This window comes from Syngnathus leptorhynchus, chromosome 10, assembly GCF_054491065.1.
Source record: "Syngnathus leptorhynchus isolate UIUO chromosome 10, UIUO_Slep, whole genome shotgun sequence".
In the NCBI taxonomy this organism is placed as follows: Eukaryota; Metazoa; Chordata; class Actinopteri; order Syngnathiformes; family Syngnathidae; genus Syngnathus; species Syngnathus leptorhynchus.
This window is the reverse complement of record NC_141204.1, coordinates 6,729,428-6,748,937: the sequence shown is the minus strand read 5'-3', so window position 1 is coordinate 6,748,937 and position 19,510 is coordinate 6,729,428. Positions and strand designations below refer to the sequence as shown.

The following is a 19,510-nucleotide window of genomic DNA, read 5'->3' as shown; positions in this document are numbered from 1 at the left end:
ACAAAACTTGATTACAGAGAAAAATGGCTGACAGAGCAGCTTACATTTGTTAGGATTGCTTAATATATTTTGTTCCGTTTTAACATACAACTGCTGGCATAAAACATTCCCGGATGCAGTATACACTACAATCCCCCACTCACATAAAAAATGCATTCCTTTTGGGAATATGCAAACAGTAGAAGAGGCATGCTCGTCATATTATTATTTATATTCATTTGGCATCACTGCATATGCATTTCTCTTCCCGCCCACCCTGTGGATGAAAAGAAAGCTTGTTTTCAGCTTGTGTCATTCAAGGCATATGGCAACTTCCATCAAGCATACAGCTTGATCTACATATTTTGCAGGGAACATTAAAATATATATCTAGTTTCTTCCTCTGTTAATTTTATTGTCTCTGTCTCTAACTGGATGTGAAATATGTGTCCGATATTTCATCATCACAATCTGCATTAGTACAATTAATAATTTTTTGTCATTTGTCAGTGCTGCTGTTTTGCCTACAGGTCCTGGATGCTGCAGGTTGAAGGTATGCTAATCGGTAGTGTACGTAAATGCTATGAGGTGTGCAGTTAAAATGTTCCTGATATGACCGGTGGGTGCAGGGGGATGTTGGGTGCAGTCATCTCATGATAAATTAGATACCTTGAGGATATTCGGATTCTTTACCCCTGGCAATAGAACATAATCTCATTTTTGCTGCTAAGTCACCTTCAGGGACAGCAATTTTCCAAAATAAGCTCCATAGGACACTGGATTCAAAGAGAGCGATGGCTAGGCTGTAAACAAGACCGTGTTGAAAAAGGTTTTCATAATGAGTTTAGGGATGCACCAGAAAAAAAAACATATTCCATCCAATAAAATGTTCCAGTGTAGAAAATAGTTGATAATACGGATGATAAGAGCTGGATTCTGTTCCAGCAGAGTACTTGTCTGCAACCAGCAGAGGCACTGCCAGTTTTCAGCTGCCGGTGTAAAGAACAACACTTAAAAAAAAAATAAAAAAAGATATACAACTCAGGGACAACCAGCTATAACTAGTCGATTGCTTCAGAGGTTTGATGTTTTATTTTGTTTTGCATATTTTATTGCATGTTTTAATTATTTTTTATTATTTCATTTGATGGTCCTGACACATGGACTACATTTTCTCTCCCTTCAGATATGAAACTAATAATGATATCAGACAGCTGTGTATATTTTACTACAAGAAACATGCCACTATTCAGTAAAAGCAAAATGGTCATCAGGCAATCAGTAATACCTTATGTGAACCACTTGAGTCCATATGTAATGGCGATTACCAACTGCAGTGATTAATAGGACACATTTCCATTTTAAGGCCCTTTCAAAGTTCATTGCATCACTCCATTAAACTGGCATATAGAAAAGGAAAAAAAAATCAGTCGACTTACCAGATGGAGATCTTTACATATTGAGTTGCCACTGCACAGATTGTGAATGCAGTCGTCAATGTCTTTCTCACATTGCAGGCCGGCATAGCCAGGACTGCAAAGGCAATAAAATCCATCTACAACTGAAACAAAATCAGCAGTTTACTTCCATTTCCTTGCATCATCAATTACTAGTCACCACTCTCAGCCGGTAGCACTCCATTTCTACGCAGCTAATTGTTAACATCACCAACAATTTCTCAGTGTGGAGCCATTCTTTTAATGACAACTGTTAAAATGAATGGATTGTTCTACCAGTCCAGCTTGCTGGATCTACGATGACACATCAGCAATCAATATATCAGTCTGACAGGGTCCGACACGGTAAGCATCTTTAAATTAATCTGTCTGGCCACTGGCCTTTCTTTTTTTTTTTACCCTTATCCTTCTTTTCACTTATACCTCCTTTTTTTCAATAAATGTCCTGAAGGCTTGTCATTTGTTTTCTCACTATCAGAGTTCCCAGTTCAGGTGAAGCCAAGCAAAAGAGGAGAGCAATTTTTTTTCACCTTACAGAATGTTCCAATTTCTTACCCCTCACTTTGTGAAATATTCCGTAGTTTAGAATGTGTTTCCACCTCTTTACTCACTAATGACAAGGGATGCATCACTCTGTCTCTGCAACCCAACATTGATGCACAGTTAGCCAGTGACAGAGGTAATTGCGCTTCTTTCACAAGTGAATTTATTACTTCCCCAGTCGGGGTCCCAGGATTCTTCATTATCCCAAAGATTTACCACATAATCTATGCTGTCACTCCGTCTTGGTGTGCGTAGCCACTATTACTCTCATTAAATGCTTTTGGTCTTGGGTGGCAGCAGCATTACTCATCTCAGCCAATGTGGCTCTGCGTTGCACTCCCCAGGGATGGGGTTGGCTGGTGTTGTGCGCCGGGCCAGTGGGTCCACGAGGCTCAGCGTAACTGACCTGCAGTGAACTAGCTGACCGCAATCAAGATTAGTCCAGACTGATGTGTACGGTAACACAATGAAGTCAGCCACTGCATCACAGGCTTCAAACCCAGAGCTCTTGACTGTGTGATGCCACCTTGCTGCTCATAATAAAATGATTACAGCACACTGATTTCTTGTTAAACACGTTCATCACAATAGGTGGGAATTCAACAGGGACTACTAGATCTTGTTTAAATGTTAATGAATGTGTAATTTCCTTATAAATTCCTATATTCGTTAAACCTCACTCAATCACTTCAAGCACTGTGTTAAATAGAAAATCCAGTAAGAAAATCAGAATTGGAAATGCAATTATTTGAGAAAGTCTCAAGTTGGATCTCTGTAGAAGTGTACAAATAAAAGTCCACAATTGCTTCATGTAATCCAGAATTTCTCCCCTGCTGCAATAAATCGTTGTGATGTGCATTTGACACGTACATCCTAGGGCTAAGCATGAAGTCATAGATAATGTGACATCTTTGATTACATACTCTAAATTTCTCAACATTTATACTCAATTATACAAATTCAATCAACACTGATTTCATTTTATGAGGCAAATAAGCCTTGTAGAGTGTCCTAGATTATTTTATCAGATGGCATCATCCCATGACACCGTCACTAGCTTCAGTGACACAACTGTAAAATGTCACACATTGTATGTTAATAAACATGTTTTATTGTTCTTACCATCATAGCAAAATCCATTGACACAGGGGCTTGAGCTGCACTCATCCACGTTGATTTCACAGCGAGGGCCCGTGAACCCTCTGCGACAGCGGCACCGGAAACCCAAAGGGTAATAATGTTCCTCATCCAACTCTTCCACACACAAGGCTCCATTCTCACAGGGATTGCTGGCCTCACAGGGCAACAAGTCACAATTTGGACCTAGGGTGAATACACAGGAGCATCCAACCTTCTTGAAAATAGAATCAAATAGCAGGACTGGGGATTGAAAGGAATCCACCCATATTGTCTGATCCCTTGAACCCAAGTGCCTTCAGAGAAAGTAAATGGCTGAAGAAACAGAATAATTAAAGGTCTGTCACCATTCCACAAAAACTGCGGTAACCTACTTTTTTCTAAGTATTTAAATTCATCCACATCTCTGAATAATGTTGCTTTTTGTTTATTTGTCCTTGCTCAGTTGATTGTCAAATGGAAACCATTAAAGATTTATGAGGCTGTAATGGAAGAGATGTGGTTGGAATTAGACTCCAGGATATTAATGTGCATTAATGAAATGCCTTCCTTTAATTATCGTACCTTAACCGTAAGGAACTAACTTTGAATTGCTTAATGAAGATAAGGAATTTTAATATGACCCAAATGTAGGACCAATTGTGGTGACAATTTGATTTGATGAAGAAGCGGTTCAGAAAATGGACGGTTGGATTCCTAAATGAAAGTCACGAAGCAGTCAATACAGCTGTTTTTAAATCTAATATTTAGGACCAAGACAGTCACTTTGACCTTTGGTAGGTAATTAACAACAAAGGGGAAACTAAGAAATTAATTTATCTTTTACCATTTCTCCTGCAAATAACAAAATAAAAGAGAACTGTTGCAATAATGCTGAGTATCACTGATTTTGTAGTAACAGTTTAGCCTCATTGCTCTTTAGAATCTATTTAATGCTTGACCTACTTTTATCATTATACATTAGCCTAAAGAACCAGCATTGTTTATGCAATCATATCACTATACAATGACACTTGAACATCACATTTAGTTGATGAGCAAATGTAGTAAGCCACCATAAATCATGTGTTTATGCTTTAACAACTGTTAACAAATAAAGTTGCACGCATTTTGTGGATTGTGCATTGTATGAACCGAGGTCACACGGGAAAATGATAGCATGTGAATTTAACTAGATATTTTTTTTTTGGGGGGAGGGGGTCCCCATTTCCCTAGTGTTCATTACCTTTAAAAGGAGACAGACACTGGCAGAAGTAATTACCAGGCTGGTCAATGCATGTGGCTCCATTCTTACAGGGTGATGAAATACACTCATCAATGTGAAGGTCACAAAGTGTTCCTTCAAAAAAATATATAATAAAAAAAATCACATAGATACTGTACATAACTTTGAAAAATGCAATGCTAGGTGCGCAATAAATCAAACCTATAGATTATATAGTAGTATATGTAATTATTATGATCATTATAACTAGAAACAGTTTGATAGAGAAATTGACAAATCCTTTTTGTCATAGTGAGTACGGGCCAACCAGAACAAGAAAGCACAACATGCAGCAGTATAGGCTTAATTGCTGTTATTTATTATGTAAGCTTGTATTGTTTACAAGATTGACATTGATTTCCACAAAAAAAAAAACAACACCGTGTTTATGGTGAATAAGTTGGAAGTCAACCATTAATAATACATTAATAATAGCTCACAGAGTTTCTACAAAATGTATTTCTCCAGCATGGTAGGGTATGAACTAACAAATAAACCCCCCACAATAAAGACAAGCATTTCAACATATAACTTAACTATTTCTAAATGAAAAGTTCTTCTCAACAAATTTTGTTGCAGCTATTATTCCCAACTTGGCTTTGATCCCCATATTCCATTGTTCAAAGTGAGCAGTAAATCTTCCTCTGTGGGATTTATTAGTGGAAAATAGTTCAAATACAGATGCTGTGTTTGATTTTTCACAATGAAAACTATTTCAGTGATTCGTTATTCATTTCTGTTTCTTTTTCGCAGAGGGTATCACAGAACCACAAGTTGGAAAATAATTACTCACCAACTTAATGTTTGCATGCTTGATGTTAATTCTGCTTCAAGATTGACAAGTGCTGAATTAATTTCATTTGTTAAGTATAAAATAAGTGTTTATCTTGAAGAAAAAGTCCCTGTCAAAAAACAACTGCATTTACTAACCTGTAAAGCCAGATGCACACACACATCCATAGCCATGCATGCGGTTAACACAAGTGGCGTTGTTCAGGCAGGGAGACGATGCACACTCATCTACGTTGACTTCACAGTAGCTGCCTGAAAAAACATTTATGAGAATTGAATATGGGTCTCTTTTTAAGATCCACGCTCGTTTTCAGTGTCCTTCATCTACGATGAATGTAAGTTGGCCTTAAGCATAGCTAAGCTCCAGAATGCAGCGTAGAATATTAAATGTGAAGGCTGGTTGAACCTTGAATCCCCTCTTCACAGTAATTGATTTCAAGTAATAGATTATACAGATTATTTCCTCAAGACGTTTTTGTGAAATAAATGAAAAACATTTTTTGTGACAATTGCCAAAGTCATTTGATGTTGAAATCACTAAATATTTTAAAATAATTTGGGCACACACACAACCCCATCAACCTCTTGTTCTCTTGATCTCAACTTCCATATCCAGGGGCCTCAAAGTCTGTCTGTCTGCTGATGTGATGCATGTAAAAAGTTGTGGTCAATACAAAAAATATTTGTTCACTTATCTTATTCACGACTTGTCAAATATTTACTTAGTTTTATGATTGTGGCACAGTCTTAAGGTCACATTGAGCAGAATGATGGCATGCCAGTCTTAACAACCAATAAGGAATTACAACTTCATAGTTTACATGTCAAAACACTTCTTGTCCAAAAGACCACTAAGTGACCTAGCTCTTCTTCATCCCATTAAGAGATTATGTGGCCCATTAGCGACAGGGAGTACGCCATCATTTAAATGGTTGATCGACTAATTTTGGTCCAGCAGGAAATCTCACTGCAGACTTCAGTTGCATGAAATGTGAAACCATAAGGACAATTAGTGCGCTGTGACTTTCCTACACTGGCGTCATCAGGCGGCAATTAAATTTACTAGTTAATTTACAGGTGATTTAATAGAGAACCTTTTTAACAGTTTGTGTAGGTCAACTTGTCAAACTTAGATTGAATACTAATGGAATCAGGTATTGCAGAATATACTGTGAGGGTTTACATTGACTGACGTGACCTTCGAGCCACCTTGACATTCACTCATATGGCCCCTTTTTGTGAAACAAAATAGCATGGTATTTGGAAAATAAGATGCATTTTTTCCATAATGCTTTCAGAGTAGACATCTGATACATTCATTTTTGAAATGCTATAAATAGAAAAAAGTGACTTTCTGTTTGTCTATTTCAGAGTCACTACAGTGAGTCACTTGCGATTCACTGATACAAGCCACACATTTTTATCAGGGCTGGGAATCGGCATATAGTGTCAAGGGTCGTTCGTGTTTTTGCTCAGGAATCTTCCTTTTTGCTGAAACTGATTCCTGAAGAATGGAGAACGCTGAAAAGAAACTTTTTACTGTTGTAAGAGCTATGTCTATGCTTCCTTTTGAACACAACATTTTGTGGGTCTTGAAAGATCAGTAAAAATCCGATACGACTGGCAATACGGGAATTGTGTTTAGACAACGGTTGATAGTGAATAAGTGAATAAAGAGCAATGTTTAAAGTATCATCTGGAGACCCAGTGCATTCTGTTATTACACTTGTATTTTTTGCTGTAATGTTGTATACTTGAACGCTGCAAAAGCTTTGTAAAAGTGTCAAGTGTGAATCAAAAATGTAAAAGAAATAGTTTTCATAAATTCTATTGCAACCATAATAATAATGATATCAGTCATGGCAATAATAATAAGCAATTTTACAAATTTCTTATCCTCACAATAATAATAAGAATAGTGACACACGCAAAGATCACATCACCCCACCTAGTGAAAATTCAAAATGACACTACCTCTAAAACCAAGAGGGCACAGGCAGCTGAAAGATGTGACACCATCAATGCAGGAACCACCATTTCTACAAGGCTGGCTAAGGCATTCATTTACTTCTTTCTCACAGTTATTGCCTATGAAGCATAAAAGGGAACAACGAGGACAAATTGCTGTAGTCAATCAAGGAATGTCAGACAAAGTGACAAAGAATAGCTTTACATACCAATAAACCCCGGTGCACAGAAACAAGAGTAGCCACCGAGATTGTCTTTACAAATACCCAAGGCACCACATGGCTGTCCCTCACAATCATTTATGTTCAGCTCACAATAACGACCGGTCAAACCTGCAGAGAGAGGAGAAAGTGTCTGAAAATCTCAATTTGAGAAGATGGTATACTCTCTGAGAAACAAATGTATAACTCACTATGTACCTTGAGATGTTGTACGTTTTACATATATAGTGTAGTGAGCTCTCCTAATAAATGACACTCATATACTTGTTAAAAACATGTTTTGAGTTGTTGCTCATTAATAAGATTACACATCCGGTGAAATAATGAACCCCTGTATGTCTGCTCTGATCACAGCTCATTCAAGTGAAGGCTGAATTGAAAGCAAGTTCCTGCTGGATACTGGAGCTACCTGGTAAACAATCACACTTGAAGCCTCTCCAAAGGTCCAAGCACGTTGATTCGTATTGACACAGGCCATCAACACAGTGGTTGATAGCTGTTTCGCAGTGTGGCCCGCTGAAGCCATGTTGACAAACACAGGTGTAGGTATTTGCAAGACCTTCACAGCGGATAGTTCCATTAGGGTCACAGGGATTGGACACACATTGGTTTACAGATGAGGAGCAGTCACTGCCATGGTGTCCTGGCAGTAGGAAAATGCAGCAACAGTGTTTTTTTTTTTTTTTTATGCATGCTACGATTAGATATGCAATACTAAGAGCAGATATATGAATGTATGATATATGTGCATTGCATTATGGTAAAAATTATGCTCAGTTCATTTAACAAAAAATACTTTCTAGTATATTCTTTTAAATACCTGGTGGGCAAATGCATTGTAATTCCCCGGTTCTGTCGTGGAAACAGGTTCCTCCGTTTTTGCAGTAGTCAACATCATCCATACATTCTGAGAGAATAACTGAGCAATTTTTCCCTAAAAAGGAATTTGATTTCAGTCTAAACAATGCCAATAAAGTCACCTTAAAGTATGTCACTATGAGTACAATTAAAGATGCTAGATTATGCACACATTGTCTTTTTTGGACCATGATACAATGTTAAATACTTTGTTGTATGTACTTTATTGTATTCATCCAAACCAGACCTATCATAATTAATAAATTATGGGCGGGTAAATATCGAACAAGAAGCCATCAGTGCTAGAGTATTAAAAAATGTAAGGATTTTTCTGTGCATTATAATGTAACCACCTTGATGATCAGGAGTTTTGCAGTCATCATATTCATGAATTTCTAAATGATTGAAAAGATGACAAAGATAACTCACCGGCAAAGCCTAACAGACAAAGGCACTCATAGTCTGCAACCAAGTCAATACATGTGGAATTATTGGCGCAGGGCCCATGGACACATTCATCATGATTGATTTCGCAGTTCGACCCTTTGAACCCTGGAATGAAAGGAAAGAGAAAAATAATCAGATAAAAGATTGTGTGTAAATGTCACTAAACACCAATCTTTTAGGATACACGTCGTATATACAATATGATATTTATTGCTACTTTATGACTGACACAAATACATGTGATAGTTATTTTATGCATGGGTCTACATGATTAATATTTCCACAGATTTCAAATTTTTTAACTGAACGGGTAATGGCATGATGTGAAAAAGAGTGCTGCCAATTCTGAGATATTATCGCCCTCATATATATATATATATATATACGGGAGTGTATGGTCACGCTACCAAATGACTATCATTAGCACTGTCACACACAGCAACTACAGGAGGGCCATGACGAATGCTGGGCCATCAGCACTATTGGTGCAGGTCAAATACTCATCATTTCATCGTTTCTCAAACTGACCATGGAACAAATTTTCACCTCTCTCCGAGTCATAAAATTTGACAATTATCCTGACTTCATTAAAAATGCATAACAGGCTCAACCTGCAATGGAGGTTTAATCAGAACTATGACTCTAAGATTAGACCATCTGGACTGGAAATGATTGAGAAAATACCAGAGATTTATAACGCTATCCGTAATGGTGCAAGTGACCATTTTGAAACGAATGAGTGAATATGATGAGATTATTAGTGAATCGTAAACCAAATGTTTGTTAACGTCGCAGGTAGCCAATTGCATACCAGACCCAAACAAAATGCAAAACATGTAAGTGAAAACAATTAATATAATTGTTTTGGGGAATAAATAAAGATTTGGTTTCCTTCCTTAAGTTTGGGGTTTATAATGTGTATGTTTATTTTCATAGAAATCATTTTAAAACACTTATGCAGAGTATTTACGTTATATTGTTAAATTGTGCATCTGCAGGCAGTGTAGATTATATAAACTATTCGAGGATGTCTGCAGTGGTACATTGGGGTCGTCTATAATCATGTTTTTCTACTCGCATTTGATGTTACCCTCTAAGCAGAAGCAGTGATACAGGTTGTCGCCATCCACACAAACGCCATTATTTTGGCATGGCTTTGACTCGCACTCGTTGAGATCGACTTCACACAGTGACCCTCCAAACCCTGCAACATGTCAACAACAACAACAACAACAACAACAACAACAAAAAGGTTACTGGACTCCTATTTCACTGATAATCCAGAAAAACACATTTTTGTTTGACTTTTAAATCATGCATTTGATTCCTTAAGATTGCCATGCGCACACGTCTGCACGCATTCGGGTCACTGGTTTATTAAATCATGTCAAATAAGTGCAAGTAATTTCTCATCCTAAATGAGGCTGATCCAGTCAATTGAAGATCAAAGTCGGCCTATTCAGAAGGGCAACCATATAAAACAAATAGTATGCATGACAGCACATATATAAACTCTTAGAAGCGCACACACATACTATATGCAGCCAAAGAAAAGAAAAGAGAAGCATGTAAGAGTTTGGCAGGTGTGAGTGCGTGTGTGTGTGCGAACAAATCTCACAGGAGAGAGCGCATGCCAGTGTGCATTCACTCAGTAGTCTTAGTCATAATTCTATAGTAAGGTTTTTCTCTTCATTGCTATGTGAAAAGAAAAAACGTGTTCACAATGTTCAACCTCTTCATTTGGCAATGTTATTCAGCAGCTTCAAATGTTTCAGGCTGATGCTAACACCATTACAACATTCATTTCATTCATCTTTAAACATTCCTCGTATCAACATTATTTAGTCTAAGAGCGTGAGTCAAAACCATAAGAGTCTATAGCGAAAGATATGAGCAACATGTTCTGCAACAAATTAAGATGGCAAGCAGCAGAAAATACGGATGCCAAGCTCGCCCACCTGAAACATCAGAGGCAAGGCAAGATTTTAGAATGTGCCCTTGAGAAGAAATGTGGGACAGCAGCTCACGGCAAGTTGCTTTCATTTACATAGGAAATCACTCACACTCCTTCATTTTGACATATGCCCAGCATATGTGAAACAGAAGTAATGAAGTCGCTCAGTTATTGATTTGGTTGCATTAACTTCTACCAGATAGAAAAGGCTCAAATATGAGCTTTTGATAGGCAACATACGTCATTCCTAGCTTTGAATAAATAGGGATGTATGCACTGTATGTTAATGGTTTTCTACCTTACCACATGCACACAGAAACACTATGAGGATTAATTTGCACTAATTGGCACTGAAATTATACACCGCGGCATTGCAGTGTTGCAAGTCCATTTCATTGGCAATTAAAATTTTGAATCGCAACAAATCATGAAAACTTGATACTGAACCCTGCACATTGCACGGCTGTTCAGTTGGGTTCGACCGCGTTGCTCAGGAGATGTGCAGGAAGAATTTAACTTTATCAAAATGAAGAGTATTCCGATTAACTATACGGCTGGATCACCGAACATGCACGTGTTGAGAAAGAGTAAAATAACCAATTTTTCACAAGTGATCCCCTTCATCAGGCAACAACAAAATCAATTTGCATGTGGCATGAGAACTTAGCCATAAAACAACGACCGTGGTAATTTGCGGATAAAATGTTCGTACAACAACAACAAAAAAAGATCAATGCAAATATGAAAAAATAATTTCATTGTAGGATAGAGCTATCGTACAATGAAATTATTTTTTCTAGTCCAAATTTACTATTTTCCTATTACGACCTTTTTTCACAAATATTCAAAGTGCATCATTTCAATTCAAGGTCTTTACATACCTCTTTCACATAGGCAAGACACATTTTGCCCATCCTTTGTTTCTGTGCACAATACTGTATGTTCACTGCACATCCCAAATGAGCAGAGGTCAATATCTATGGAGCAGTCTTTGCCCTTGAAACCTGCAATGACAATAGCATTGACAATTAAAATTCAAAGTACACGGGGAAAAAATGTGCAACACATCAATGTGTTGTGGCTCTGTGTTTTATAAGGTAAAGACACCTTTTAGCGCATTCATGCATTATTGATTCTTCCTTTGCAATCTTGCTGCTGTGTATGCAGTATGTTAATTGAGCGCCTCATTGACAGTGACCCAACTCCCCACACTGATCGAGATCACTTTCATCTATAGCACCAAATGGACATCTGCATGCTACTGATAGAAACCAGAGCAAATATCTATCAGTTTCAGACAAAGTCGCTCAACTTCTTAAATTCTAAACAACAAAATCTGAGATGATTTGACCAAATAAATTGGTATCTCTAATTACAAAGAAAATATTGTTCACTTTTCTGACATTAAAATCACTATGCATGTTTGTGTAGGTGTCTGTAACAAAATAATTTGACCTTCTATCCAGCCTTATTCCAGACATTATATATTAACGGACGAGGTAATGGCCAACTATTGCCCCCAACAGTGTTTCTCAAGTGATTAATAACCAATTGTGCATGAAATTCACTAAGCAGGTAATGTTGCATGAAGGAATGTCACATTTCCAGTGTCACGATCATCAAATGGAACACGCTGTTCATTCTGACAAGCAGTTCAACACGATTGTAGGCACCCAATTCGATCAATTTCTCTCTCAAAATGTAAACCTGACAAAAACGACATGCTCTCATCGTGTTGCGTGCGTCCATTAAAGGTCAACATGCACTGAGATTCCACTTTTAGTGTCTCTCTTGCTTCAAGTCAGCATATTTTAATAGCTATTTTAATACCATCCACGGGGCTCACTATACAGCTGCTGGTGGGGAAGATTAACATTGATGGCTGTATATCAGTCTCCATGTTACCACTGAGGCTACTGTTGTTATTTATTGCCTCCACTTAAAGAGATTTTGGACTTGTTTATCTCCCTGTATGTTAGCATCAAATATATTGAATGTGAAAGCAATAAATCAAGATGCGTTTACTCAATCTTGGGAGTTTGGGGTGCATTATATGAACACGAATTTTAGCAATTTAAAATACAAATGTTTTTTGGATGGGCAACAGACAAAATTTAGAGCAAGAGGATCTTCTTATTACCTTAGCTCAGAATTAAATTAGTGGTGGTAATATGAATTTATGAGTTTATTTTAAGCATGCATTTAAATATTTTGCTCTACAGTAAAAGTACTAAACAATAAAAGGAAGGAATTCATGCACCAGTCATGTTAATTCATGTACTGAAACCACACAGGAAACAATGACCACACGGTCTGACAAGACACAAACAAGCCGGACAGAACCCAACACCACTCTTCGTCCTTTATTGGGTTTCTAAAAAAAGATAAGCGCATTAAAAACACCTGTCTATAAATCTGTTCATGTAATAAACCAGTAATGGAAGCTTTACTCACACATTGGTGGTCTGTTTTCTGTCTAAATCTAATTTCTGGGAAAATGCAGGAAATTAGTAAGAGCAGATAATATACAGTGATGGATTTGTTCTGTCTCTAATGTCATAAACACACAGCGTAAAAGGCACCATGTAGGGTTCAAGCTGGTTATGCATTTACCATCCAGTAACATGTATTTACAGGAACAAACAACAGCAACTCAGTAAGAACATCACATTGACAAAGAAATAATACATATAAACATTCAACCTAAATGTGTCCTATATGTCAGGAGGTGGTTTATGTTGTGATATTTTGACTTTTACTGATTATAGCTGAACGTGACATTGGACTCAAAATGCCAAACAGCGCTGGAAGCAGAAATGTGACTTGTGCAATCAAGTGGTGATTAAATATTTTATTGCCAGAAGGAGTCGTCAAATTAGCTGCTTACCGAAGAATGCAAAACAGCCTTCTGCTATGGGCTGATTACAGACACTTTCTAGAACACTTGTTATGAAAGATATTAGCCTACACACAGTAATCATGTTTTAAAGCAAGGTGTGATTGATAAGTGTTGACAAAAATGAGTGCAGGAAAGCTTACATTTGAGGTTATAGAAGAGGAATTATTCACATGATTGATCTCCAAATATGGTCTCAAGCAAGGATGTTCTTACTTCGTTACTTTAAATCTGTCCTTTTTAAAACTTAAACTTTTTTTCCAAAATCTGTTAGTCAGCATTTCTCTTGCCACAAGAATACATCTGTACCTTTGATTATCATTTCAGAAACCATTTTTTTCAATGTGTTTATTTTTAACGCTTCTGTTTGTAAATTCTTTGTTACTTTGCTTGTGTGACGCACATGGAGTTCCCCTTGTGTATGAAATGTGTCACATAAATAAAGTTTCCTTCTCTTGCCTTCAGATTGATATGTGAATAACATTTGCACAGAAAAAAGGTTAGCGCTTTGAATTCGGCTCATAAAAATGAGTGCAAAAAGAAGGTTTACACTAAATAATTTGGACAATTACTAATTATGACTTCATGTTTTCAAACAAAAACTATATGTGGATGCATTCCTCCAACAAATTTGTATAACCAACATGCTGTTCTGGGTGGTTTTAGATATATATTTTTGACAAGGTCCTCAAACTGCATTTATAATTTTGCTTAATTTAACCGTTCACGCTATGAAGGAAGAAAGGTGATTCACATGTTGACAGTGACAGTGACCTTGATCTGCGTAATCGGCCAATGCATTTTAAGCACAGCAACATATTTCATATTCATTTTGTTATTTCCCTGTGGACATAACTCACAATTTCCACATAAAGCAATTTTGCAAAACACATGTATCTTGCGATTTGACAGTGACTATATGACCACTGAAGAAATGAGTGCAGATGGGAAATAAAGCCCCCAAACATAAAACATTCATTTATGGCAGGCAATGCTGTAGAGGCACAATTAACACCATTGTATTTTTGTAAACACGATCAATAACAATACACATCTAGTTGGCACTTACCAAGAGGACAATGACAAATGTAGTCATTTATCAGATCCATACACGAGCCACCATTGAGACATGGCTGTGACCAGCAATCATTCACATTCTCGTCACATCTCCTTCCTGTGGGATAAAGATAGATAAATTGAAATTAAAATCCAATCTTGAAAGGATTCACCTCACATGGGCCTCTGCTATTCAATATTGTAAACATTTACCAAACATTAAAATTCTGCATTTATAAAGACAAATATGGCATTTATTTGCACATGGTAATGGTACCAAAACCATAACATTAACATCACATGTATTCTGATGTTATTTTTTTCATAATCATTGATTATCTGCTCCATCATGTGAACCAAATGGCTGATAACCTCATCTCCCACTGGTTAGAGATATGTTTTGTAATATATTCAGCATGCAACATCTTATACACAGATGTTGCATAAAGTGGGTAATTTCAAAACTACTCACCTCCAGGTGAGATTTGGGATTGGAATTAAATAAAGTTATTACTGCCAAATTGAAAGCTCCTCTCACTTTAGCCTCTGGTGATATTTCAGACTCCTGAGAAGAGAAGGTCATTGACACATCCTCAGGCTATGCTCTTCTTTTTGTCTATCAAAGGTAATTATATTTTGGCCATCATGGCCACATGCATGGTCAGGTGGGGGCTCGGGGGCGGGGGCTGTTTCTCATTGCCCTGCATGCTATTCACTGAACTGAGGCAGCTGCTAAGTGTAAATCAGGTCAGGTTCAAAAGCACAATACCCATTGCAGTTTGTGACCCTAACTTTGATTAGTGACCGTCTCCATTCACTCTTTATAATGCATACTTCCGCTTCACTCCACACCTCCCCCATTCATGAGGAGATCCTATGAAGACGGCGAAAAGGAAAGCTCAATGATGAGGGTCTAATTTTGATCCAATAAACAAATAGGTGAAAACCCGGAGCTTATATTATTTATAGATTGTGGAGTCATGAATGGTGTAAAAGTTTATTCCCTTGACTTTTGTGCCGGTAGTGTGGGTTCTGTGTGGCTCTAGCATCTTGTAACCCTGAACAAGTCAAGTGGTAGAGAATGGATGAATGTAGTACAAATTACATTATGTAGATTTTATTGCAATCTATAAATGCAATGACTTGATGGCATTGTGAACTTGATGGAAATCCAACCAGTACATTACGATGACCTTCATTAGTCCCACCATTGAGACATTTGCATATTGTATTTTTACATGTACATGCACAGTACTGCAATTCCCCTCTCAGACACAGACATTCTGAAGTATGCAAAAACATGTCCAAACTTTAAACATGCAACATATATATTAGTGAAGTTAGAGATGTGTGTTGTGATGTATGGCATATTTTTATTCAGTATTATGAATGGGACACATTAAAAAAAATGTTCCACATATCACACAGTAAAAACTTTATAGTTAAATACACTGAAGTGATGCGTCTTATATCCAATAAAATTCCAACTGGCCAACCAATTCCAACAATATTCAACCAATAATTAATTATTAGTAAATGTCTTACCCTCAAACCCTGGGGAACAGTGGCATCGATAATCACTGAAGAGATCCTCACACGTGGCCCCGTTTGCACAGGGGATAGTGTCACATTCATTAGTTTCTTTTTCACATAGAGCTCCTTCATACCCGAGAGAACAACGGCAGGTGAATTTTAACTGCTGATCCACGCAAACCCCATGTTCAGAGCAGCTATGGTCCTCACAGTAATCAATGTCCTTTTCACAGAAGGAGCCAGAGAATCCGACAGGACAAAGGCAGCTGGAAACAGATGAGAAGAAATTAATTGTACTGGTATATGATTAAGCACTTTTACTGAGACTGAAAAGGTTGTCTTAGTTTTGATATTGCAGTACCGGGACAGCACCAAGGCAATGGTGAATGCAACTACTCACCTATAACCATTAATTTCATCCACACAAGTCGCGCCATTTTGACACCAATGTTGAACACAATCATTGACATTTGTGCGACAGTTATGGCCTGACCAGCCGGAGCAGCAGATGCATGTGTAGCTGTTGGCATTATTCAACACGCAGCGCCCTCCGTTGGCACATGGCTGCTGAAAAACAATAATAAAAAAAAGAGTAGATAGATATGGCATCTGAACACATGAAGTAACTTTATCTTGTATAATATCTTGCCCAGGTCAGGTATCCTGTCATTATTTCACAATACAGCTTCTAATCATTTCTTCCTCCTGGCAGGCTGAGAATGAGCCTCATTACTGGGACACGATACTCATGAATACTGATATGTGCTTTATAGTGTATTCACTTGCTATTTCATGTTGCAACTGAATCATGTCTTACAAGACAAGATCAATGACCACTGAGGGTAAAAGCTCCCGAGAGCTCTCTAACAAAAAGAGGGAAAAAGAAGAGATCCCCGCCATAGCGTATTAATTTTTATATGGGCTAGAAGGTTTACATACAATCCATCCAACACATGCCGTGGAATACAAATTCAAAATCTGTCATGCGTAGAAGTAGCCCCTGCTGTTCTCATGTTTTTTAATGCATTAGTTAGACTCTTAAAAAAACTATGTTAGAAATCCTCACCAAGGATCCATTCATTCATTCATTCAAAAAACAATGTTGCAAATCCTCACCGAGGATTCATTCATGTCCAAATGTCATATGAGGCCTACCTAAGAACTTTGACCCACCTGAAGGCTTGTGGGGCAGGGCACACGGCAAATATATTTTAAACCATCAGCAAGATCCAAACACTGAGTCTTTGGTGGACATGTGCTGTTGAGCGCACAAGCATCTATGTCCACTTCACAATTCTTGCCAAGAAAACCTGCAAGAGGAGATTAATTACAACATACAATATTTAATCCAACATCTAGTCACAGAAATGGTGGCTGGTTTGTCATCTTCAAGTATAGTATATGTTTTTGCATGCACAGCACTTGCGTATTCATCACTGTCAATCCAAACATGATATAGGGTATAACCTTTTGTGGAACTACCGTGAGAGTGCATTGATTTACTACCATCAAGGTTTTTGGGGATACTCGCAGACATGATGTATGGTGAGAGTCGACATAATAAGGCCAACAGAAACACTTTCTTTAACCGCAGCGGATCTAAAAGATTCAGTCTTATTACTAAATGACAAAACTGAGGGTTCAAATACATTCAGGAAAAAAATGCATTACTTTGGCTCCAATACATCCTCTAAGCCAGCCACTTATAAATCCAGTCATGTCGTAAGACTCTCCTCTGCAGTGGTGTCCAGAACCCAGAGGTCTATTTCCTCATCACTGGAACTCGCTTTGTGGAACTTCACCATGAGGAGATGCAGCAGATGATGTGTGAGACTGTAAGAGGCTTACGTTTACTTATAGATAAAAGATGAGATTTAGACTGGAGAGGGTTTGCCCTGGAAATTTGTTTCCATGGATGTGTGAACACATCTTGCACCAGTTTACTCAGAGAGTTAGGAATTCCAGATTAAGGATTAAGTCAGGCTGCAAAGGCAGCAGTAAGGGGGCTTCTGGTGGTTCTGGCGGAAGAGAAAAGGTGTGCGTTGCGCAAACCAAAGTGTCTTTCTACATGCAATAAAATGCCACATTAAAGGGGTCCAAGCAGCTGCCAGACACGTCCTGAGCCTTGCCAACAACACAGAGCCCTCACGAGGGCTTCATCACTTTGCATTTTGTGAATGTAAATTCAGGTCTCAGCCGGTGAGGCAAAATAAGCAATTAATGGAAAATTATTTTGATGGGAGTTTCAAGATATATTAGCACAATTCCAATTGAATATTGGAGTCTGTTAATGAGCTTTGTGATTTCTTTCTGCTGTCAATCATGGGCCAAAATTGTTAAACAGACGTTATTTGGAGCACTCCAGGATTTTCATTGCTGCCTCGAATGCACAAATGAAGGCATTTTAATTATTTTTGTAAGGAGGCAGCCCAATAACTTGCGCTCTTTTCTCACCAGGGATGGCGCTACGGGGGCTATAGTCCAATCAGAAATCTGCGTAGCCCTCCCACCAGCATTGTATTTGTATATTATAAAATATATTCATAAATCACTTCTTTTAGCCTCCCCTTTTTATCAGCCAAGGCCACCTTTTAGCCCAGAAAGAGAAGACAAATTCAGAAGCCGTCCCTGCTCACATGGGGAGCATGCTTCCTTCCACCTTTGAATCTCTGCAATTTCAACCTAGTTTCTCTCCTATCATAGTCCAAAATCACCTAAGAAATTAAACTGAATCGTGTAACAGTTCTTAGTTGATAATTACGTTGAAAAACCATTGTGCATTTTACATAAATCATTTCATACTAGATCATTTATCAAAACCTGCCAGGTAAAACACATGGAATATGTGGCAAACCAGTTGGCAAAACAGTTTGTTTTAACCAAGCCAAAGTCAACTTAACTGAACTGTGAGTAGTCTATGAATGTGAACGGTTGAAAAAGACTGATGATCTGTCTTCTGGGTCAGAAAGATCAATTAATGATCTCGCATAATCATGCACAGGGATGGTGGAATAAGAACTGTTTATATGATTCAAAAAAATCTTTAAAACATGCAAAATGTAATCATGTCAATTTCCCCAGCTTAATTTCCTGGGGCAAATTGTGTTTCTGCTGAGGGATGCCACTGGCAAAGGGTAATCACCATGCGAACACTGAAAAGGCTAGAGGGTCCCTGGCTATGACTCAGAGACTATATTCACTGCACACAAGTGTAAAAGGTCTGTATTACTGCTTGCCACGATAGCTAATAGTGATATCTATGCACAAAGGCCTTTTGGGGAAACACAACAGTACAAACCTGTGGGACACTGGCATTCATAGTGTCCAAGCAAGTCAAAGCATGTGCCATTGTGCCGGCAGGGATTGGAGTGACACTCGTTGATCTCCGTCTCACAGTGTGTTCCT

The 19,510-nt window shown here is 37.9% G+C and overlaps 1 protein-coding gene across 1 annotated transcript in view; it reads right to left on the bottom strand.

Annotated features, from left to right (window-relative positions):
• eys (EGF-like photoreceptor maintenance factor) overlaps positions 1–19,510 on the bottom strand; it is a 138,368-nt gene that overhangs the window by 64,259 nt on the left and 54,599 nt on the right. The window contains exons 12-27 of the mRNA XM_085921663.1: positions 19,404–19,508; positions 17,279–17,415; positions 16,506–16,669; positions 16,118–16,371; positions 14,586–14,690; positions 11,502–11,624; positions 9,757–9,870; positions 8,649–8,771; positions 8,182–8,295; positions 7,771–8,004; positions 7,350–7,472; positions 7,147–7,260; positions 5,311–5,424; positions 4,342–4,455; positions 3,102–3,302; positions 1,419–1,540 (exon numbers count right to left, since the gene is read on the bottom strand). Of these exons, the coding sequence (XP_085777789.1) occupies positions 1,419–1,540; positions 3,102–3,302; positions 4,342–4,455; positions 5,311–5,424; positions 7,147–7,260; positions 7,350–7,472; positions 7,771–8,004; positions 8,182–8,295; positions 8,649–8,771; positions 9,757–9,870; positions 11,502–11,624; positions 14,586–14,690; positions 16,118–16,371; positions 16,506–16,669; positions 17,279–17,415; positions 19,404–19,508 (2,261 nt within the window). The remainder of the gene's footprint in view (positions 1–1,418; positions 1,541–3,101; positions 3,303–4,341; positions 4,456–5,310; positions 5,425–7,146; positions 7,261–7,349; positions 7,473–7,770; positions 8,005–8,181; positions 8,296–8,648; positions 8,772–9,756; positions 9,871–11,501; positions 11,625–14,585; positions 14,691–16,117; positions 16,372–16,505; positions 16,670–17,278; positions 17,416–19,403; positions 19,509–19,510) is intronic.